Source organism: Callithrix jacchus, chromosome 3 (assembly GCF_049354715.1).
Source record: "Callithrix jacchus isolate 240 chromosome 3, calJac240_pri, whole genome shotgun sequence".
In the NCBI taxonomy this organism is placed as follows: domain Eukaryota; kingdom Metazoa; phylum Chordata; class Mammalia; order Primates; family Cebidae; genus Callithrix; species Callithrix jacchus.
Window position 1 is genome coordinate 141,213,890 of NC_133504.1, and position 23,326 is coordinate 141,237,215.

Below are 23,326 nucleotides of genomic sequence, written 5' to 3' on the forward strand. Positions count from 1 at the left end.
AAATCATGCAGATATTCATGGTGAAGCTATGATTTAAATCCAGGCAGTTTAGCTCCTGATTCTGCATTCTTAACCACTATGCTACATTGCCTACCAACAGGGGGAAATCAGTTGACAGAGGAGTTGGAAATACTCAGTTTAAATGAACAGAATATCTGAAATTATGTTTAAGGTTATGGGATATAGATTTAGGATCTATGAAACTATGAAGCAGGATTTTTGTTTTATGGAAAATGTGAGATCTGGAAGTTGGAAAAGCTATTGGAAATATCCAATACAGGCCATGCACAGTGGCTTGCGCCTGTAATCCCAGCACTTTGGTGGCTGAGATGGGGGGATCACTTCAAGCCAGGAGTTCAAGACTAGCCTGGCCAACATAGTGGAACCCTGTCTCTACTAAAAATACAAAAATTAGCTGGGTGTGGTGGTAGGCATCTGTAATCACAGCTAGTTGGAAGGCTGAGGCAGAATAATTTCCTGAACCTGGGAGGCAGAGGTTGCAGTGTGCTGGGATCATGAGACTGTACTCAAGCTGGCAACAGAAGACACTTTATCTCAAAAATAAATACAGAAAAAAGAAATATCCAATACATTTTTTTTTTCTTGGCGAGACTGTGGGGAGAAAGGAGAAGCTGTGAATGGAACCATGGGAAATGTTCAAGCAGTGAGAGAGGACTGAGCAGAAAAATGAGGGATTATCAACAGGTCTTGGTAAATAATTAAATAGAGCGAGAGAAGGAGGAGTCAAAGATGGATATGGTTTGGTCTTGGTGACTGAGAGGACAATGAAATCATTAAAAAGGGCAAAGGAATTTTTTAAGATATATGTTCTAGATGATGGGGAATGTAAGGAGAGATCAGTGTCTCTAGAATAAAATTCAAACCCCTATCCTAGGGAAAGCATTCAAACCCTCTCTTGTCTGGCTGCAACCTACCTTATCAGTATTATTAACTTTGCCTCCTGTCTTGCTACCTAACTCTTGTCAGCCAGGACTCTTGACACCATGTGAAAGAAAACTTCTCACTGGTTTAAGCAATAAAACAGATGAAAGAATTTACTGACTGGTTTAACTGAAATTTCCAGAGGAATCTAATCCATATTGGTTTCAGGGCCTCAAACATGTCTTTAAGCCAAACCTCTGTCTTCAAATCTGCTTTGTTTCCACGTTGCCTTCTTAGAATTCATGTGTGGAAAGATGGCTCCAGGTCTCCATTTTCCCACATTTAAACCCACTGATAAAGAGGAAACACCCTTCTTAGGAACTGTAGTTTACAACAGAGGATTAAAACTCAAATATGCTTTCCCTCTGTGTCCTGCTCAGACCAAATGGACTGATAGTGGATAAAGGATAGTTCTTCAAAGAAAATTATCAGAATAGGGAATGAATGCTGAACAGGCAAAAAATGTCGACCAGAATCTCTTCTGCTATATGATGGAGTAAATTAACAAATCATGTTTTCCCACTCCTGACAGAAGAATCCTCAGGTGAAGGAACAGGGATCTGAATAAGTGCTTCAGTTTGATGTTCTTTTGCCCTGAGCATACAGCAAGAATTGAAAATGTTTACTGAGGTGAATGTTATCTTAAAGGGAGGATTTTATAGCCAAAACAGTAAAGTGTAGTTTTTGAAACAAGAAGATGGCTTCTACTTCAAATCCAAAGGACATTCATTAAAACATAGGAAACACTAGGAATTAAGACTGTAAAGATCTTCTTTCCAGTAGGAGCGCTGAAATGTGGTTTCTGCTGTGGACCAAAGATAGCTTAACACACCAAGGCAAGTAATTTCCTCAAGATAAGTAGTAGTCACACGTTGTTCCAACGAGGAAATCCACGCAATTTAGGGTCCTGGTTTATTTCCCATGCTTCATTCCCCATCTTCCATTATACTGCCATTTGGTTTTTAATAAAAGGCCAGGGGAAAATCTCCAAATAAGCAAATACATCCTGACCTCCTTTCGCTTCCCTCCTCCGGCCCAGGGCGCATGCCTGGTCTCCCAAGCCCCCCCACCAATGAGAAGCAACCCAACCCGCGCTCCTCCAGGAGATGGGAGAGGATGTCACAGGCGGTCCAAGCGCCTTCCCTACTCTTCTCTCCCAGCACCAGGAGAGAAAACGCGAGTGATGCCACTGGGGGAAAATGTCTCTTGCCAACACCCGAAAAATGTAACCTGGCGTCGGCAGTGTTTTGCTTTGGAAGGGAGGAGAGCGGGTTCCCTTTCTGGCCTCCGGATCCCTCATCCGGCAGGAAGCTCTTCCTCCTCCTCCTCGCCCCGGGCAAACGGGGTGAAAGCCAAAGAGCCTCCAAGACCTGAGGCTAGCGCTCCGCCGGCCCGCTGCGCCCTCCACCCAACCAGGCCCCGCCTCCCCGGCTTTCTAGTAACCGGCGCCCTTCCCGGCCGGGGCAGGGAACCGGGCGCCTGCAAAGCCAGGTTACAGCCCAAGGGAGCGGGAGTCTCTTCGAGCGTCCGGGATCCCCTGGCGCGGCTCCGCGCTGCCTAACGGGGCAAGTCGCATGCGCACCAAGCTGCGCTGGGGAAAGGGAGAGTAAGGGGAGGGGCGAGCGCAGAGCCTCCGCTGGTTGTCGGAGCCCGCGGGGTCGCCGACGACGCATGCGCCGGGAGGGGGCGCAATCACGGACTCGGCCTGCGGCTGCCGGTTTAAAAAAGGAAACCCCGGAGAGCCAGAGCGCGAAGGAAATCTGGCTGCCGCCGCGAGCGCTCCCGGTGAGTGGAGCCCGCCGGGTGGGCCCGGGGCCTGCCGTCCGCCGGTTGGCTTCCTTGGCGGCGCATGCGCGCTCCCGGCCGGTGGAGGAAGGGAAGAGAAGGGAGGGGGAGGAGGAGTGGGCCACAGTAGCGGCGAATTTTGGGGGGGGGGGTAGGTGGGGGGCGCCACTCACAGCCCCAGGTGCTGCTGGAGGTGGGAGCCGCGCCGCCTCCTGCACACAGGCAGGGTAGTGGTTCCGAGTCACCGCAGCGAGAGACCTGGGTGGGGGAGGGAAGAAGCCGGAGCTGCCGCAAGCCACAAGGTGAGGGCGCGAGGAAGGGGAGGGAGCGGGGGGCGGTGTGTGTGGGGCCGGGGGGCGGCGGCCAACGGTGGGGAAGGCGGGAGCTGAAGCCCAAGTTCGGCGTCTCTTTCTAGCGTGTCTTTTCCCGGGACTTGGGGTGGAGGCCCGCCCTTCCTGAGAGGCCCTCTGGGGCAGCTGGGGTTACCTGCGGGGCAGGGGCGGGATTGGGGTGCATGGCGGGGCAGGGTGGCTTGAGGGCGCCCAGAGCTGCGGCCCATTTCAGCAGCTGGGAGGCGGGGAATGCCGGGACTGGGTGCCGAGAAAGCTTTCGCTGGGGACCCGCTAGGCCTTGTGACCCACTTTATTCCTGTCACCACTCGGGCACGTTTGGAGCGGCGCCCAATGGGGCGCCGGGGCGGCCAGCTCCTCCGGGGAACCCCCGCCCTCCCGGCGCCCGGCCCTCGCGCCGCGGTCCGCAGTCCGAGCGGCAGCCGTTGCCGCCCGAGGGCTGGTTCCGTTAGTGGTCGTGGTTCCGGAGTTCCGTTCCTGGGCAGCGCGCGGCTCCGAGCGTCTGACTCCAGCGACCGCGCGGGTTCGAGGGTTGGCGGCGAGGCGCTCGGTTTCTCTTCTTCCCTGCACCGGCGCTTCCCGCTCCCAGTCACTGCCGCTGGCGTTTGTAGATTTCTTTCCGCCGGCGAAGCTGGGTTTTTTGGAGTTGGCCCTGGCGCTCTGGCCCCTGGAGTGTAATTTCCTACACGCAGCGCCGCAGAGTTTATATTCTTTGAAAGTGTTTGTCGCTGTGTAGAAGTCATTTTGTTGATGGTAGGTGAGCCTAATTCTGCAAGATAAAAGCCTCAGTCTCTGACCTGGCAGATGAAAGATCAAATCAGGTTGTGGTTTCATGCAATTAGAATGCCATGCTATATGACTTTAAGGCTTTTTAGCTTTCTTTAAAAAATAAAAAATAAATTTTTACACTGGAAGAAAAGCACAAGAAGAAACTTTTACAGTCGTTGTTGATACCTGATCCCCCAAATCAAAAGTAATTTCGCTGTGAAGACTGCATTCTGGTTTAAGTGATTAGAGGAGAAAATTGTGCAATATTCCCCTTTACCTGTTTGATGTTAAACATTCTTAAAAGGATGTAATTTAGATAATGAGTTGCTTTCTCTGAAACTTGCCCTTGGGACACCTCAAATCTGGTTGTTTTCAAATCTTGGGGGAAAGAAATTAATTCAAGTGTTAAGTGGTTGCCTGAATAGAACATCTTTAAAGGTTCGCCTGAAGAAACCGGACTGAAAATGTGCTAGAGCTAGGCATAATCAGTTATGAAAAAAGAATGAGGAAGCTTTCTGTGTTCTGACATGGAAAGATCTCAAAAATGTGTTAGGAATGAAAAAAGCAAGGTGTAGTAGTACATTGTGAATAGTGTGTTGTTTTAAGGGCGAGGTGTAATACAAATTTATGTTTGTTCTTTATATAAAAGAATTCTGGGAGGATCTAGAAAACAACAATGGGGGAGAGGGAGAAATAGTCTAAGGGAATGGTGGGAAATGAGATGTACGATGTGTATGTCTTCATGTTTTCAAATCTTGTGTCTTTATGGACCCATAAACTAAATTAAACAAAAATCCTCCTCCTCCAAATAATTTATGTGATTTTTATTGCCTAATTTATGGTGATTTGGGTCATTTTCAATATGATTGTTTTTAATATTTTTTAGGAAAATCAACTAAAGTTTGGGATACATTTTATGGCTATTACACTTTAATTTTTAAGATGCCAAGATCTTAGACATTTATCTTTTAAAGATGTTATATCTCGCCTTTCTAAAACATAATGACTGTTTATATTTGGCATCGTGGCTGGATTATGCTGCTTTAAGAGTGTAGTTGGTGTTTCCCACTTCTCTGTTTTTCAGGAGTCATAGGTGTATAAAATTTTACTTAACCCGAAAGTTTCATGACAGACAATTGGAGGATATGAACATTCCCTTAAAATGCTAGTAGACTTGATTGTCCAGGTTAGTTTGCTTTTCAGGCTGGGAAACCTTTCTTTTGAGGAAATAAAACATGAACCCCAGTGAAATGTAAAGTGTTTGTTTGTGTGTGTGTGTGTGTGTGTGTGTATGTGTATGTAGTTGTTTCTCATGAAAAAATCAAAGACAATGTTCTGTTGGTGCAAAATCAACATTTTTTAGGACTGGATTGTCGTAAACCTTTTTAATGAGGTTAAGACTGCACAGGCAGTTGTTACACAAGATATAATTTTGGAAGGGAACCCTCAAACTCCCTCTGGTGACTAATACTATATAATCAAAGTAGTGAATAGTGAGTAATGGGTTGCAGTTGCTGTGGGCATTTTTGTAATATTCTCAGTATTCCCTTTTATCTTGCAGGATAAGATACTTGTATTATTTCTGTTTGATATGTTGGTTTTTCTAATAGACTTCTGCAAAATGGCCCCTATTTTTTGTTTGAATTCCATGTGGGTCCATTCAGTCTCTTTAAAAAATGGAATTACATTTCAAAATCTCTTTTTTTTTTTTTTTTTTTGAGGTGGAGTCTCGCTCTGTCGTCAGGCTGAAGTGCAGTGGAACATTCTCGACTCACTGCAGCCTCCGCCTCCCGAGTTCAAGCGATTCTCCTGCCTCAACCTCCCAGGAAACTGGGACTCTTATTTTTAAAATTACAGAAGTAAATCGATACTTGTAAAATGTTAAAACAATACAATGTATGTATAATAAGTGACAACCCCTTTACATACTTCCACTTCTAGCTCACGTTCCTCCCCAGAGGAATCTGGGGAGCACAGCTACTTGTATACCCTTGACTGAAAGGTATCACTGTTAACAGCACTGTATGATCCTCTAAATCTTTTCCCATGTGTTTGCAAATATGTCCTTTTCAGCCTTTAAAACCGAGTTGTCTTGAATGATCATCTGCTCTGCCATTTTGCCTCTAGTATGGGCTCTGCTATTACCTACAAGTCAGGTACATTACTTGGAGCATATCAGAAAGCTTAACATCTGTTATATACATCAGAGGTCATACTCATCTTTTCACCAGTGGGGGCCAGTTGTTATGGATGCATTTGCAGAGTTTGCAGGGAAGTCATACTAATGTGAGTTTTATCTGGTATAGATCGAATTCAGTGTAAACTTTGAGAGGTCGAGGTGGGAGAATGGTTTGATCTCACAAGTTCAGGACCAGCTTGGGCAACAGAGTGAGACCTCTTTATGATTTTTTTTTTTTTTTTTAATTAGCCAGATGGTGTGGAGCGCACCGTAGTCCTAGCTATTTGGGAGGCTGAGGTGGGAGGATCACTTGAACCCAGCAGTTCTAAGACCAGCCTCGGTGACAGAGTGACACCTGTCTTAAACAAAACCAAACCCCAAAAATACTTGGATTCCATGAATTTTATAGAACTCTTTCTTAACAGTCCAAGTTTTAGGGTTTTCTTTGGCTTTTGACCTGATCAGTAGCATATGGGATAAATTTTGATTTTTTTCCTTTTGTACTTGCTTGCAGACTACTACGAAAACCTCCTCCTAGATTACACCAGCCTCTTCAGCTCCTGTTAAGCAGACTGTCCTTAACTAAGGGACACTGATACTGACTTGGATAAAATTTAGCTTTTGAAGGGGAAAGGCGAGAAAAGGTTCTTTGGTCTGGCTTGTGCTTAGCTGACAGCAAACAACTGGTGTGCACTCCTCTATCCTCCATCCACCCCCCTGATTCTCTGATAGTTAGAGGTTTGTTTGTTTTAAACCTGGTTACAAAGAATTACCAAACCTTAATTCTTTTTAGCTGATAGAGTTTGCAAAAAGTTCAGATTATTGAACAAGACTATTTACTATACTATGGGAGATACCTAGAAAGATGCAGTATAATTGACCCTGCCTTCAGTGGTTTGGAAATCTAGTATGATTAAAAGAGCATAGACATTATTATTTTTCTTATTATTTGAGACAGAGTCTAGCTCTGTCACCCAGGCTGGAGTGCAGTGGCGTAATCTCAGCTCACTGCAACCTCCGCCTCCCTCGTTCAAGTGATTCTCCTGCCTCAGCCTCCTGAGAGTAACTAGGATTACAGGTGCCTGCCACCATGCCCAGCTAATTTTTGTAGTTTTAGTAGAAATGATGTTTCTCCATGTTGGCCAGGCTGGTCTTGAACTCCTGAGCTCAGGTTATCGCCTGCTTTTTCCTCCCAAAGTGCTGGGATTACAGGCATGAGCCACCATGCCCAGCCGAAGATCATAGACATTATGACACAAGGTAGAAAATGACAGATTTTAGAAGAAAACTACGTAAAAGATTTGTAAGGGTGATCTTATTTCTGGCTGGTTTATTTTGGGGGATAGGGTGGGAGAGGCATGGGGTTTTGAGGGAGAATATGTATCTCAACTTTTTAATTAGTTAAGAAAGAAAACAGCTCGGATCTTAGCTCTTGATAATGTAAGGAGTTACATTCTTTTAGCGGGCATCTGTGAGACTGATAGCTATTTTAACATTTTTAAAAAAAATTTTTAAGGTTTCCAACTGGAAAGAACCATTTGATGTATTATTTGATAATTATAATATAATCTCTTTTAATCTTTAGATTTCTGAATTGCTAGAAAAATTAGGAAATTAAAACCTGTCAGTTAACTGTTGTCTACCATCAGATATGTAAGCCAGTGTTAAAGGAAAATTGTTCCGTCCTATCCCATTCTTAAAGCATATATTTTGTCACCTCTTCCCCACATTTTTACTTCTAGTGCTGTGTCAAAATGCTTATTTCTTGTGACTATTTTAATAAAACAACATTGTGGAGGAAAGCCAAAGTTCCACACTGTAGCAAAACCTCCTTTTAATGTTTATTTCCTTATAGTTTTTTACAGATGTGTAAAGTAAAATATTTTTTAAGTTTCTTTTAGGCATTACACCAATGGCTGTTGCATTTTTCTCCTTTTCTGAATCAAAAATTCCAGATGGAGTTGTGTGAATTAGAACACTCAAGTGTCAGAGCAATATGATTATTACTAATTGTCTATAATTACATAATAGCATTTATATTTACACGATGCTTTACGACCATTTGTTAAAAGCCCTATTAGGTGTAACTTCTGTGAAATAGGTGGATAAAGAGATTCCTGTTTTTCTCCATTTTTTGGATTATGCAAATGTTAAATTATTTAAACTCATTCTCATAGCCTCAACTTTGACTTATTACTTTAGATTTATATTTCACAGAGCTGTAATTCTGCTAATTTTAAGTCTTAGAAATCTACAGAAATAAATCACTTGTGAAAAATGAAATTTTTTGAATTACTTTGTCTCAAAGTATGCTGTTTTGGATATAATTCACTTCATTTTTCAGAAACATTTTCGTTTTTAGATCAATAATGACAAATATTAAGTCAAAAAGTTTCTTTTTCAAAGAGTCCACATTCAGGTATTTACATTTTTAATTCTAATCCTGAATAGTGGAAAATGGGATGTGAAAGCCATCTGGCTGTGACATTACCCCATTGATCACCAGGGTTGATTTGGCTGATCTGGCTGGTTTGGCAGGTGTCCCCTTCCTCCCTCATCACTCCATGTGCGTCCTTACACTCCATGTGGGTCCCTTTCTAGGCTGCATGCTCGGTTGAAGAGGATGACCAACAACGTTAGAGGAGGAATGGTCTTAGGTCAAGGGTATAAGAGTAGCTGTGCTACCCTGCTAGAACCGCCAAACAAGCTCTCAAGGTCCAAACAGTGGAAAATGAAAGTTCAGGTTGATTCATGTTGGCAGGTTTTTGTATTAAAAAAAAAATTTAAAACACAAATGGGATTATACCAATAAAGGTTCGCCCTCCTCTCCCCTCCCCTCCCCTCTTCCCCCTAGTTATAAAAATAGCACATCCCTAATGTAGAAAACTTGGGAAACACTAAGAAAGCATAGATTACATTTAAGGCTGGGTGTAGTGGCTCATGCCTGTAATCTTAGCACTTTGGGAAGCTGACGTTGGTAGATCACTTGAGGTCAGGAGTTCAAGACCAGCCTAGCCAACATGATGAAACCCCGTCTCTACTAAAAATATATAAATTAACCAGGCATGGTGGTAGGTGCCTGTAACCCCAGCTACTTGGGGTGCTGAAATGGGACAATCAATTGAACCCAGGAGGCAGAAGTTACAGTGAGCAGAGCAGAGATCGTGCCACTACACTCCAGCCTGGGTGATAGATTGAAACTCAGTCTCCCAAAAAAAAAAAAAATTAAAATTAAAAAAATTTCATTAGAGATCCTACCACCAAGAGTGCTGTTGTTAATCTTCTATATTATCTGTCTGCTTCCTGCATTTTGTTTAGCCGTTATATATGTACTTATATGATGTTATGGGCTCATAATGTAGTTCAGTGTGGTTTACTGTAGTGCAAGCTGTTCTGTTCACTTAACTGTGAATTATCAGCCAGGTGCTGTGGCTCACGCCTGTAATCCCAGCATTTTGGGTGGCCGAAGCAGGTGGATTAGCTGAGGTCTAGAATTTGAAACCAGCCTGACCAACATGGTGAAACCCCATCTCTACTAAAAATACAAAAATTAGGGACACCTGTAATCCCAGCTACTTGGGAGGCTGAGGCAGGAGAATCACTTGAACCCGGTAGGCGGAGGTTGCAGTGAGCCGAGATTGCACCATTGCACTCCAGCCTGGGTGACAGTGAGACTCTGTCTCAAAAAAACAAAAAACAAAGTCCAGTGAATCAACGTATTTTCATGTCAGTATTTTTCTGCTGTGTGATTATTTTCAGTAGGTAGTAACATTCTCATCTTTGTGTAATTATTTATTTATCAATCTTTTGTTGGACTCTGAAGTTGTTTTCAAGTTTTAGAATAATACTGTCACTTCCCTATATTATGCATTTTGATACTGGCCTACCTAGTATCAGTGATTTTTTTCTAATTTTATTTCTCTGAAAATATCTCAATTTCACCTTTTGTTTTTTGAGACAAGGTCTCACTCTGTGACCCAGGCCAGAGTGTAGTGGTATCAACATGACTAACTGTAGCCTCAACCTTTTGGGCTCAGGCAATCCTTCCACCTCAGTCTCCTCAGTCTGGAACCACAGGCACATGTCACATTGCCCAACTAATGTTTTAATTTTTTGTAAAGACAGGATCTTGTCATGTTGCCCAGGCTGTTCTTGAACTCCTGAGCTTAAGAGATCCTCCCACTTTGGCCTCCCAAAGTGCTGGGTTATAGGTGTGAGTCAGCATGCATGGCAGTTTCACTTTTTTTGAAGTAGTTTGTGTTTTGTTTTGTTTTGTTTTGTTTTGTTTTGTTTTGAGACAGAGTGTTGTTCTGTTGCCCTGGCTGGAGTGCAGTGGCGCAATCTCGGCTCACTGCAACTTCTGCCACCCAGGTTCAAATGATTCTCATGCCACAGCCTCCTGAGTAGCTGGGATTACAGGCATGTGTTACCATGCCCAGCTAAATTTTTTTATATTTTTAGTAGAGACGGGATTTCACCATGTTGGCCATGCCAGTCTCCAAACTCATGGCCTCAAGTGATCTGCCCACCTTGGCCTCCCAAGTGCTAGGATTACAGGCATGAGCCACTGTGCCTGGCCTAAAGTGTACTTTCACTGGATATAAAGTTCTAAGTTGGTAGTTATTTTCTTTCAACACTTTAAGAATGTTTGGGTGCTTTCTGGCTTCCTTTCTTTTTGTTGAAGTCAGCCACCAGTCTTACTGAAGGTAATGTATTAGCTATATTCTTGCTGAGGATAATGTGTCTTTTATTTTTCTTTGGCTACTTTTAAGACTGTCTTATTTTTAAAGCACTTTGACTATTATGTGGTTTTCTTTGTCACTTTATAGAGTTATTTGAATCTATAGCTGGCTGGCTTTTAGTTTTGGAAAGTTCTGTTGTCACCTTTTCATATATTACTTCTGCTCCTTTTTTCTTTTTGGATCCTAATTATCCATATATTAAACTTATCGTGTTCCACATATTGCATTTCTTTTTCTTTGTTTGGATATTTTCTATTGACCTACCTTCCAGTATGCTAAAACTGTCTTCTCTTTTGTCTAAACTAATCCTTTGTGTTTTTAATTTTACATTGTAATTTTGAGTTTTAGAGTTTTCCTTTGATCTTACTTTAAAGTCTTGTAATAGACTTCAGTTCTTTTGAACATGCTAATTATAGTTATTTCAATGCTTGTCTTTTCCAATATCTGCATCATCTATTGGTCTGTTTATCTTGTTTGTTTTTCTGTTGGTTATTGGTTATATGATTGTATTGTTCTGTCTCTTCACATGCTTGGTAAGTTTTCCAAGGAACTTACCCATTTCATCTAACTTGTTACATTTATTGGCAAAAAAAGTTGCTTATAATACTCTATTACTGTTCTTTTAATATCTGCAGAAAGTGTAATAATCTAATATCTGTATAGCCTGTAGAGATTTAATATCGTTCCCAATACTGGTAATTGTCTCTGTTCCCCTTTTCCCTGATCAGTCTGGGGTAGGTAGTTTATTAATTTTATTGAGGTTCTTGAAAAGTTAACTTTTAGTTTAACTGACTACCTGTAGATTTTCTTATTTCTGCCCTAATCTTTATTTCCTTTCTTTAGCTTACTTTGGGTTTAATTTGTTTTCTTTTTCTAGTTTCTTAAGATGGAAGCTGAGGTCATTGATTTGTGACCTTTTTTCTTTTCTAATGTAAACATGCTATAAACTTCCCTTTAATTGTTTATAATTTATTTATTTGCTTTTTGAGACAAGGTCTCACTACTGCTAGGGTTATAGTACAGTGGTATGATCATGGCCCACTGCAGCCTTTACCTCTCTGGCTCAAGTGATCCTCCCACGTCAGCCTCCTGTGTAGCTGGGACTGCCACCATGCTTGGTTAATTTTTTATTTTTATTTTTTTGAGACTAGGTCGCACTCTGTTGCCCAGGCTTGAGTGCAGTGGCACAATCACGGCTCACCACAGCCTCGATCTCTCGGGCTCAAGAGATCCTCCCACCACAGCCTCCTAAATTCCGGGACTACAGGCAATGTGCTACCATGCCTGGCTAATTGTATTTTTTCTAGAGACAGGGTTTCAGTGTGTTGCCCAGGCTGGTCTTGAACTTGAGCTCAAACAGTCCACTTGCCTCAGCTTCCCAAAGTGCTAGAATTACAGGTGTAAGCTACTGTTCCTGGCCAGAGTTTATTAAAATTTTTTCTGGCGATAAGGATGTCACTATATTGCCCACATTGGTCTTGAACTCCTGAGTTAGTTCAAGCAATACTCTTTCCTTGGCCTCCCAGAGTACTGGGATTACAAATGTGAGCCACCATTCCTGGCTGTTTCCAATTTTTTTATATATTATCATTTCATTTTCATTCCATTCAGAATACTTTATAATTTCTTTTCTGATGTCTTACTGCATCTGTAGTTTGTCTATTTATAAATGTGTTATATAGTTTTCAAATATTCAAGTATTTTCCAGATATCATTGTTATTTTTAATTTAATGCCATTGTAATGAGGTAATTTTACATTTATTTGGATTTATTTTATGGCCGAGAATATATTCTGGCATGGTAAGTATTATTCATTTGCAGTTGAAAATGTGTGTTTTGTTGTTGGGTGGAGTGTTCTATAAATGTCAGTTAGGGCAAGTCTGTTGATTATTTTGTTTGCGTTTCATAATTTTTGATTGAATGCCAGTTCATTGTGTAGTAAAAAAAAATTAAGCATTACCAGATAATGGTACATTTTGCTGGGCTGGGTGAGAGGTGGGGGAAGGGGAGGTTCATCTTCTATGCATATAGGCTGGAGAGCTGTATTAGTCTGTTTTCATTACTATAAAAGAATACTTGAGACTGGGTAATTTATAAAGAAAAGAGGTTTAATTGGCTTACAGTTCTGCAAGGTATACAGTAAGCATGGTGCTGGCATCTGCTTATAGACTTTACAACAACCAGATCTTGTGTGAACTCACTTATCACCAAGGAGATGGTGCTAAACCATTCAAGAGGGATCTGCCTCTTACTGTGCCCCACTTCCAACATTGGGAATTACATTTACATTTCAACATGAGATGTGGAGGGAACATACATCCAACCCATACCAGGAGTCCATCATCTTAAATTATGTGGAGGCTGGGTTGCTATTTTAGTAGTTATCCTTATTTTTCCAGGTGTTATCATCTAAGACTTGCATTTCAAACCCTGTTGATCTTGTCCTTTTAGCAGTGTCAAAGGTGGGAAATTTCACCTGGCTTTTCAAAGTTTTTCAGTTAACTTGATAGCCTTTTATCCGTCACAGTTTTAAAATTCAGCAAACATGCTGAGGGGAGATATCACCCTTAAGTTTGAGGTCCCTATGTGAAACTTATTAGGAAAATTAGTCTCCCAGTTTTGTAATACCAGCCTTATGTGAACACCAAAAGCTGTCCTGGCTTCTGTGTTCCTTAGCAACAATATTTTACACAGGTCAGGACTCAGTTTTCAGCCTTTAGCCCAAGCCATAATTAGGAAATACTCACAGGGAAAAGACAGATGCTGGAAAAGATTCTCCCCATCTCTGAGGCAGAGGTTGCAGTGAGCCGAGATTGTGCCACCGCATTTCAGCCTGGGCAATAGAGCAAGACTCTGTCTCAAAAAAAAAAAAAAAAAAAAGAAAAAAGATTCTCCCCATCTCTGGAATTTTAGCCCTTTCCTGTGCTTCCACAGCTCTTCGCTACCTTTAAAAATATGATTTTTATAATTTATTTAGCATTTTAAGTTGTTCTTAGGAAGAATATTGGCCTGCTTCAAACTAGTTTGGCCTGGTTCAAACTAGTTCATTTTACCTAAGTACAATTTCCTGTTATTATTATTGCAGAGACAGAACCTGTCTTTGTTCCCCAGGCTGGTTTTGAACTCCTGGGCTCAAGTGATTCTCCCACGTTGGCCCCCCAAAGTACTAGGATTACACTAGGAGCCACTGTACCTGGCCCCTGTTATTTTCAAAGGTGTGCAGAATACTTAATATTTATGAGCTCTTATGTAGTGTTCTTTAGGTGTTTTGTTGTTGGATTTCAATTTTTGATGTAGTGTATTTTTTAAAATTGATTTTTATTGTAGTATAATGTATGTATGTTAAAATTTGCCCAATTTAAGTATGCAGATTGGGTTTTGACAAACCTAAACATTCTCGTAACCATCACAATCAATAAACAGAAAAAAAATTTTTATATACCGTTATGGGGTCTTGCTGTATTGCCCAGGTTGGAGTGTAGTGGCAATATAATGAGGCCTTTGGCTCTCCAAAAAAATAGAAAAAAAGTAGCCAGAGGTGGTGTGTGTTTGTGCTCCCAGCTACTTGGGAGGCTGAGATGGGAGGATTGCTTGAGCCCAGGAAGTTGTGGCTACAGTGAGCCATCGATTTTGCTGCTGGACTCCAGCTTAGATGATAGAGCAAGACTGTCTGAAAAAAAAATTGTCACTTTATACAAAAAAGGCTGCTGAGATTTTGTTTAGGGTTGTATTTACTCTGTAGACACAAGAAAATTGATATCTTAGCAACATTGAGTCTTTTGATCCTTGAATACAATATACCTCTCCATTCACTTAGGCCTTTAATTTTTCTCAGCAGTTAGTATACCTTTAATGGTTGTCTTTATCTTGTTTATTCAGCAAGTACTTATTAAGTATCTGCTCTGTGCCAGTACTGTACTATTTGCTGGGGAACAAAGGAGATGTAAAAGCCCTGCCTTTGAGGAGCTTACGTTCTAACCGAAGAAACCAGATGAGAAATTAGTGAGTTAAATATATGATAGATGGGTATTTGTACTGTGGAGAAAACCAAATCAAGGCATAGGGGATTAGAGTCTGTGAACATGTGGGGATAGAATAGATATCTTAGTTTTGGCTGCTTTAACAAAAATACCATAGGCTGTGTGCTGTTGAATTTGGTTTGCTAGTATTTTTTTTAAGACTAAAACAAATCAGTATTCATTAGGTTTATTGCTGTAGATTTCTTTTTTTGTGGTATTTTTGTCTGATTTTGATATCAGGATAATGCTGGCCTTTTAAAATGAGTTTGAAAATGTTCTCTTCCACTTAGTTCTTTAGAAGACTGAGGAAAATTGGCTTGGTGATAGTTGAGAGTAGAATAAGCACTCGTTTCAAGTTTGGTATTGTTCCATTGATGCCTCATTTGACTCATTGTGTATTATAAACTATAATTATTACTTCAGTGCTGGTAATCATAGAGTAGTACAACCTAGATTGAATGGCAAACAAACAAAACATTTTATTATTATTGGGTTCTTTATGTATTGATATTTTATATATTAATGCTTTGTATATTACTGTTTGAATGTTTAAAGGAAAACATCAAGGGTTTACTGAAAAGCAAAAGTTTTGGAATGTGTCTTGAGTTTAGTAAACAGGTATCTACTCTTCCTACATCTTGAACAAGCACTTCGTATTTATTTTTTAGAGATGGAGTCTCACTTTGTTGCCCAGGCTGGAGTGTAGTGATGCAATCTTGGCTCCCTGCAACCTCTGCCTCCCAGGTTCAAACGATTCTCCTGCCTCAGCCTCCCAAGTAGCTGGGATTATAAGCATGTGCCACCATGCCTGGCTAATTTTTTTTTTTTAATTTTGCCCAGGTGATTGGACTGAAGTCCTGGCTAATTTTTGTTTTTATTAGATACGGGGTTTCATGTTGGCCAGGCTGGTCTCAAACTCTTGACCTTAGGTGATCCACCTGCCTCAGCCTCCCTAAGTGCTGAGTTTACAGGTATGAGCCACTGTGCCCTGCCTTAAACAAGCACTTTGTAATGGATTTATGAACAATCATAAAAATCTTTAGTCAGTGAAATGATTTAAATTACTTTAGCCAGAAAAATATTCTAATATACATCTAAAATACTTAATTAAAAAGTGTTGAAAAAATACTTGGAGATCAAAACTTTTAAGTTGTCATAAAGTAAATTAACCCCACATTTTGGCTTCATTCTTTGGCATGTGGATACTCAGTTTTCCCAACACTGTTTGTTGAAGAGACATTTTTCTCCATTGGGTAGTCTTGGCACCCTTGGTACAAGTCATTTGGTGGTATGTGCAAGAGTATTTCTGTTCTCTTCTGTTGGTCTATAGTTCTGTCTTTATGTCAGTACCACACTGTCTTGATTACTGTTGCTTTGTAGTGTGTTTTGAAATAAGAAATATAAGGTCTTCAAATTTTTTGTTGTTTTTCAAGATTGTTTTGGCTACTTGGGGGTCCCTTGAGATTCTGTATGAATTTTAGGATGGTTTTGTTCCTATTTCTGCAAAAAAATGTCACTGAGAATTTGATAGGGATTACATTGAATCTATAGATTGCTTATGGACATTTTAACAGTATTAACTCTTTGAGTTTAAAAACATGGGATGTTTTTCCATTTATTTGTGTCTCTCTCTGATTGCTTTTAACAATTTTTTTGTGGTTTTCAGAATACAAGTCTTTTATCTCCTTGGTTAAGTTTATTCCTGGGTATTTTATCCATGCTACCTCTCCCCCTTTAAAAAAAAAAAAAAAGAGAGAGATGGGGTCTCTGTCACCTAGACTGGAGTACAATGGCACAATCATGGCTCACTGTGACCTTGAACTCCTGGACTCAAATGATCCTCCTGTTTCAGCCTCCCAAGTAGCTGGGACTAAAAGTACATGCTTCCACGAAGTTCAGCTAATGTTTATAGAGATAGGGTCTCAAATTCCTGGTTTCAAGCAATACTCCTACCTCTGCCTCCCAAAGTGCTAGGATTACAGGTATGAGCCATCATCCTTAGCTTTTCCTTTTTTGATACTATAGTAAATGGGATTGTTTTAAATTTTCTTTTCCAGTTCATCATTGTTAATGTATAGAAACACAACTGATTTTTTTAATTGATTTTGAATCCTGAAACTTTGGTGAAATCATATATTAGTACTAACAGTTTTTTTGTGGATTCTTCCTTAGGGCTTTCTGCATATAGATCATGTCATCTGTATACAGAGATAATTTTCTTTCTTTCTCATTTGAGTGCCTTCTATTTATTCTTCTTGCTTAATTGCTCTGTCTAGGACATCTAGGACTATGTTGAATAGAAGTGGTAAAAGTACACATCCTTGACTTGCGCCTGATCCTAGAAGAAAGAAGTGTTTGGTCTTTTACCATTGAATAGGATGTTAGCTGTGGGATTTTCATATATGGCATTTATTATGTTGAGGTAGTTTCCTTCCATTCTTCATTTGTTAAGTGTTTTTATCCTGAAAGGATGTTGAATCTTGTCAAATGATTTTTTTCATCAATTGGATTCCTGGTTTTTGTGCTTCATTCTATTAATGTGGTGTATGTATTACACTGATTGATTTTTGTATGTTGAACCATCCTTGCATTTCTGGCATAAATCCCACTTTGTCATGATATCTAATCCTTTTAATGTATTGTTGAATTTGGTTTGCTGGTCATTTTTTTTAAGATTTAAAAAATCAATATTCCTATTGTTATTGCTGTGGTTTCTTTTCTTGTGTCTTTGGTTTTTGATGTGTTGATATCAGGGAAATGGTGGCTTTTTGGAATGAGTCTGGAAATATTCTCTCCCATTGTTTCTCTAGAAGAGTTTGAGGAGGATTGGGTGAATTCCTTTTTTTTTTTTTGAGACAGACTCTCGCTCTGTCACCAGGCTGGAGTACAATGGCACGATCTTGACTCACTGCAGCCTCCACTTCCCAGGTTCAAGAGATTCTCCTGCCTCAGCTTCCCAAATAGCTGAGGCTATCGGCACGTGCCACAATGTCCAGCTAATTTTTGTGGTTTTACTAGAGATGGGGTTTCACTGTGTTGGCAAGGATGGTCTTGATCTGTTGACCTCATGATTTCCCCCGCCATGGCCTCCTGAAGTGCTGGGATTACAGGACTGAGCCATTATGCCTGGTTAATTCTTTTAAATGATTGGTAGAATTCTCCAGTAAAGCCTCCTAGGCTTTTTTTGTTTTGTTAAGATCTGCTTTTATTTCTTGATTTATTAACTTCAAATTATGTCTATTGACTCACTGCTAAGAAAGATGAGGATTTAGCTCACTTACACTTAATCATTGTGCTATGGTTATTTTTTCTTTTCTATGGGTCTAAAGTCATAATGCTAGTAGAGCTCAAGAATAAAATATTTACTTATTTCTTGTACTTCAGTTTTTCGAAATCATGCCACTACATTGCTTTATATTCTAGTTGACTTTTTGTTCATCTTTTCCTCTCATATTTTGTAATTCTCTTTTTTTCTTGATAGAAAAATATTTACCTTTATCATATTCTCAGATGTTTCCTGCTTGGATTATAATATCTATTAACTGTTAGATGGAATTCCTTTTCCCTTGGACTTCCTGCTTCAGTCTTGACAGGTTGGAAGCTGCTGTGTATATGTCATTCTGAGATAGTCCATGACTGCATTTCTGGGTTAGATTTACTCTTTTTTAGATGTTATATCTTCCTCTTTTATGGCATTCTTCCTTTTTAGCTGGAATGTATTTTATTGTTATTATTTTTTAAGACAGAGTCTCACTCTTTTGCCCAGGCTGCAGTGTGGGGGCACAATCTCAACTCACTGCAACCTCTGCCCCCTGGGTTCTACCAGTTCTCCTGCTTCAGCCATCCCAGTAACTGGAATTACAAGTGTTTGCCACCATGCCTTGCTAATTTTTATATTTTTTAGTAGGGACAAGGTTTCGCCGTGTTGGCCAGGTTGGTCTTAAATGCCTGACCTCAAGTGATCCACTCTCCTCGGCCTCCCAAAGTGCTGGGATTATAGGCATGAGCCACTGCATATTGCCTTGAATGTATTTTAAATTAACTTCAATATACAGAGTACTTAGGAAGTAAATATTTTGAATTCTTGCATGTCTAAAAATAGCTTTTTGCCTGGCTCCTAATTGCTTGATAGTTTGGCTAGGTGTAGAAATTTAGATTCAAATTAATTTTCTCTTACAACCTAAAGGTTTTTGCTCTGTTCTATTAAGCGTCTAGATGGTAAGATGTCTGTTGCTACTCTGTCTCATTACTTTCTAAATAATTCTTTTCGTCACTCTTTTGGAAGCTTTCGTATCTTATCTTTGTCCTTTGTAGTTGTAGAATTTTATGATTATGTGTTTAGATAGGAATTGTCTTGCCATTCTTTGCTGGACTCAATAGGTCCTTTCAGTTGAAATGCAAGTGCCTCCCTTCATTTATGGAAAATGTTTTTATTATTTATTTGGTATTATTTCTTGGTCATTCTATGTTTGCCCGTTTTGGGATATTTACTAGCAGAATATTGGCTTTCTTGTTTGATTCTCATTTCTTTATCTCTTAAGTTTTCTGTCTTTTTTTATTCTGTATTTTGACAGATTTCTTAAATTGTATGTTTCTGACCTGTGAATGTTTATAAATTGTTAATGAGTAGCTTTTGCTTATTTTCTGCTGGTATCATTTCAAGACAACACAGGATACTAGCTGAAAGTAAATACAATGGAACCAGACTGCCACACTGTGTGGGTTTAGATTCTACCTCCACAACTTTAAAACCAAGACCATGGGTAAATTATTAATCTCTTTGTCCTCAGTTTCTAGTCCACAAATGAGGATAATAATACCTACCTTGTGGGTAAAGGAATCATATGTGTTAGGATTTGTAACAGTTCTTGGCATAATGGACTCTTGTATTGTTATTTGTTAAATATATCTATTTTTGTTTTATTGAATGTGGTATCTTTGGTAGTCCTTTGAGGATATTTCATTCTGAGATTTCTTCTATGTCCTGGAGAACTATGATTTTTTTTTTTGAAGTCAGTTTGATCTGTTTATTTTTCTTGGTATGGGTGGGACATAGTGGCTCAGTGCCTTTAATAACAGTACTTTGGGAGGCTAAGGTGGGAGAATTGCTTGGAGCTAGGAGTTGAGACCAGCCTGGGAAACATAATGAGACCCCATCTCTACAAGAAAATTAAAAAATTAGTGGAGCATGGTCATGCATGTCTATAGTCCTAACTGCTTGGGAGGCTGAGGCAGGAAGATCACTTGAGCTCAGGAGTTCAAGGTTACAGTGAGCTATGATTGTGCCACTGCACTCCAGCCTGGGCAACAAAGGAAGACTGTCTCTTATAAAAACTGGAAGAAAAAAAAAAGATCTTTATCTTGTTTTTTTTTTCCTAGCTGTTGTTTCTTGTATGTCTGGGGATCCTTATTGTGAGTTCATGATTCTTGCTAAAGGACTGTCTTGAGTATATTAGACAGCTGCTGTTGGTTTCCTATATTGTAATGGTGGACTTATTTTCTCATTGCCATCTTGGAGTGAGAAGACTGTTTGGCAACTCTTTGTACATAGTTGGAGCATCTCTTGTTTGCTGGCAAGTTAGGTGTAAGGCAAAAGATCAGGGAACTTGCTTTTAGGCTTAGGAGCTTTCCAGTTGCCTTATAGATATGGGCTCTATGGATACATTCACACCAGAAGACCCAGTTTCTTTCTGTTCAGTTTAACTGTCTTTAGAAAAAAAGAATATTTCACTTTTTGTATCTACAAGTGACACCGATCTTTGCTTAGTCATTGAGGGGGTAGGGAGAATGAACAGGTGAAACTTTCTCCTGTTTTCAGCCTCTTTACCTGCCAACACCAAGCTTAGAATCTCTGAAAGATTGACTTTGACCTCCACTGTAGGTAGTCCTTTCATGTGTAGATTTTGGGCTGTGCTTTACTTAGTTCTGTTTAAACTTAATACACTTGGGTCTGCTTTCCTGTTCTTCGGAAATCTATTGTAAACACTTTCTCTCTGTTCGTTTCATTGTCTTGTAGATTTATTGTTTTTATGTGTTTTTCACTGCTTATCTGCACAGACTTTCTGAATCGAGGGGTGGCAAACATGAGTGTTTATCATCATCATCATCTCTTTCAGTCTCCAGGTTTCTTTAAAAATAAGGTGTGGGAGAATGAAGGAAATAGTCATTTCACTCCTAAGTACTTCAATGTATTTATTTAAATAAATAATAATAATTATTATTATTTTTAAGATGGAATTTTGCTCTTGTTGCACAGGCTGGAGTGCAATGGCATGATCTCGGCTCAGTGCAACCGTTGCTTCCTGGGTTCAAGTGATTCTCCTGCCTCAGCCTCCCAAATAGCTGGGATTACAGGCATGCACTACTAGGTCTGACTAATTTTGTCCACTTCAGCCTCCCAAGTACTGGGATTACAGGCATGAGCCACTACACTTGGCCTCAACATATTTATTTTAAAGGATAGGATTCTTTTCTTTTTTTTTTCTGAGAGACAGGATCTGGTCTTGCTGTGTCACTCAAGCCAGAGTGCAGTGGCCCAGTCATATAGCTCATTGCAACCTTGAACTGGGCTCAAGTGGTCTTCCAAAATTACCAAGATAATAAGCATGTGCCACCATGCCCAGCTAATTTTTTAAATTTTATAGTAGAGATGAGGTCTCACTGTGTTGCCAAGGCTGTTCTCCATTTCCTGGTTTCAAGTGATCCTCCCACTTAGGTTTCCCACAGTGCTGGGATTGCAGGAATGAGCCACCATACCCAGCCAATATTTTCTTTCATAACCTCAGTATCATTACCACACCTTAGAAAATTAACAGTAATACTTCCTTAATATCATAAAACATCTAGTTCCTATTCAGATTTTTTCGGTTGTTTCAAAAATACTTTTTTGTTGTTTCTTTTTTTTTTAAACGGAGTTTTGCTCTTGTTACCCAGGCTGGAGTGCAATGGCGCGATCTCAGCTAACCGCAACCTCCGCCTCCTGGGTTCAGGCAATTCTCCTGCCTTAGCCTCCTGAGTAGCTGGGATTACAGGCACGTGCCACCATGCCCAGCTAATTTTTTGTATTTTTAGTAGAGATGGGGTTTCACCATTTTGACCAGGATGGTCTCAATCTCTTGACCTTGTGATCCACCCGCCTTGGACTCCCAAAGTGCTGGAATTACAGGCTTGAGCCACTGTGCCTGGTGCTTTTTTGTTGTTTTATTTGAATTAGGATTTGAATCAGGTACATACCTCCCAGTTATGTTTTTTGAGTCTTTTTAAAATTTTCTCATTTTCAGTAATGCCTATATAATGACTGAATCTTTTTTTAAAAAAGGTATATTTGGGAGAGGACTGGCATCAGTTTGTAGATCACCTTTGATAGAAAATGTTTGAGCAAGCTGTATGTTATATAGTTTTGTTTTCTCTAATATCGTAGGAAAGCAAAACCTGCTCCAAACATGCTTTTGTTTTTGTGGAATGTTTTAAACATATACAACAGTATATAGAATAGTAAAATGAACTATCTACCCATCACCTACTTTTAGTAATTTATTTATTCAAGACCTCTCGTTTCATCTATACCTTAATTGCCTTACCCTCTACTAATATTATTTTGAAGCATATTCCATATGTTATTTATCTGTAAATATTTTAAAGTATATTTCTAAATATCATTACCACAATAAAGACTTCCAAGTCTTTTTACCCTCCATGTTGAAGGAACTGGGTCAATTTTTCTTTATAATGTTTCACGTTCTGCATTTTCTTATTACTTCCTTTTGATGTCATTTTATTTATTCCTTTCTTGTATTCATGTAACTGGATATTTGATGTGAGGCAGTGTTTCTCAGCCTTTTTTATATTGCCTCCTTAAGGAGTTCTAAAATTTTTAGAGCTTTTTTTCCCTAACTGTTTACACTACATCTCTTTTTTTCCCTGTCTACCCCAGACCTGGGGACAGACACAGCAGTGTGATTTGGAGGGTGAGAAACTGTTTAAGATTTCTTTGCCTGCTCGAATGTAATGTTGCTACCGTTGAGAATGTATGATCTAAAGGTTCATAGATGATAGTTTGACTCTTAACAAGAATATTCTGTAAGTAGTACTGTTACTACATTTTATATCATGATATGTGGTTGTCCCAGTGTTAAGATTAATTAGTGAATTCAGTTGGTTACAATATGATCCATTGTGAAATTCACCATTACTTTTTCTCCTAATGGTTTTTAGTATACATTGATGATTTTTGCCTATTTATGTCATTTCTTTTGTTGTTCTTAGTTGTAATTTTTCTTTAAAGTAGTAACTGTCAGTACTTTGGCACCTTTGCCTAACTTGAAATACAGTTTGACTGGATAGGCAAGGAAAATGCTTTGTAAATTTCCTATTACAGGTTGACTATCTCTTATCTGAAATGCTTGGGATTAAAAGTGTTTTAGATTTCAGATTTTTTCAGATTGTGAAATATTTGTAGTATACTTTTCAGTTGAGTATCCCAAAAATCTGAAATCTGAAATGCTCCTTTGAGTGTCGTGTCATGGATCAAAAAGTTTCAT

At 39.7% G+C, this 23,326-nt stretch overlaps 2 protein-coding genes across 12 annotated transcripts in view; one reads left to right on the forward strand and one right to left on the reverse strand.

The window, feature by feature from the left end:
• LOC144581689 (uncharacterized) overlaps window positions 1-3,820 on the reverse strand; it is a 77,805-nt gene extending 73,985 nt beyond the window's left edge. The window contains exon 1 of the mRNA XM_078366074.1: window positions 2,901-3,820. Coding sequence (XP_078222200.1) covers window positions 2,969-3,820 — 852 coding nt within the window. The 3' untranslated portion in view covers window positions 2,901-2,968. The remainder of the gene's footprint in view (window positions 1-2,900) is intronic.
• CLOCK (clock circadian regulator) overlaps window positions 2,603-23,326 on the forward strand; it is a 114,694-nt gene continuing 93,970 nt past the window's right edge. For 10 of the 11 annotated variants that reach the window (XR_013533119.1, XM_008993337.5, XM_078367222.1 and 7 more), the window contains exon 1: window positions 2,603-2,727. The gene's annotated coding sequence lies outside the window, so the exon portion shown is untranslated. Of the gene's footprint in view, window positions 2,728-3,485; window positions 3,831-23,326 lie in introns of those variants that run through there. The other variant, XM_035293704.3, reaches the window with a different exon arrangement.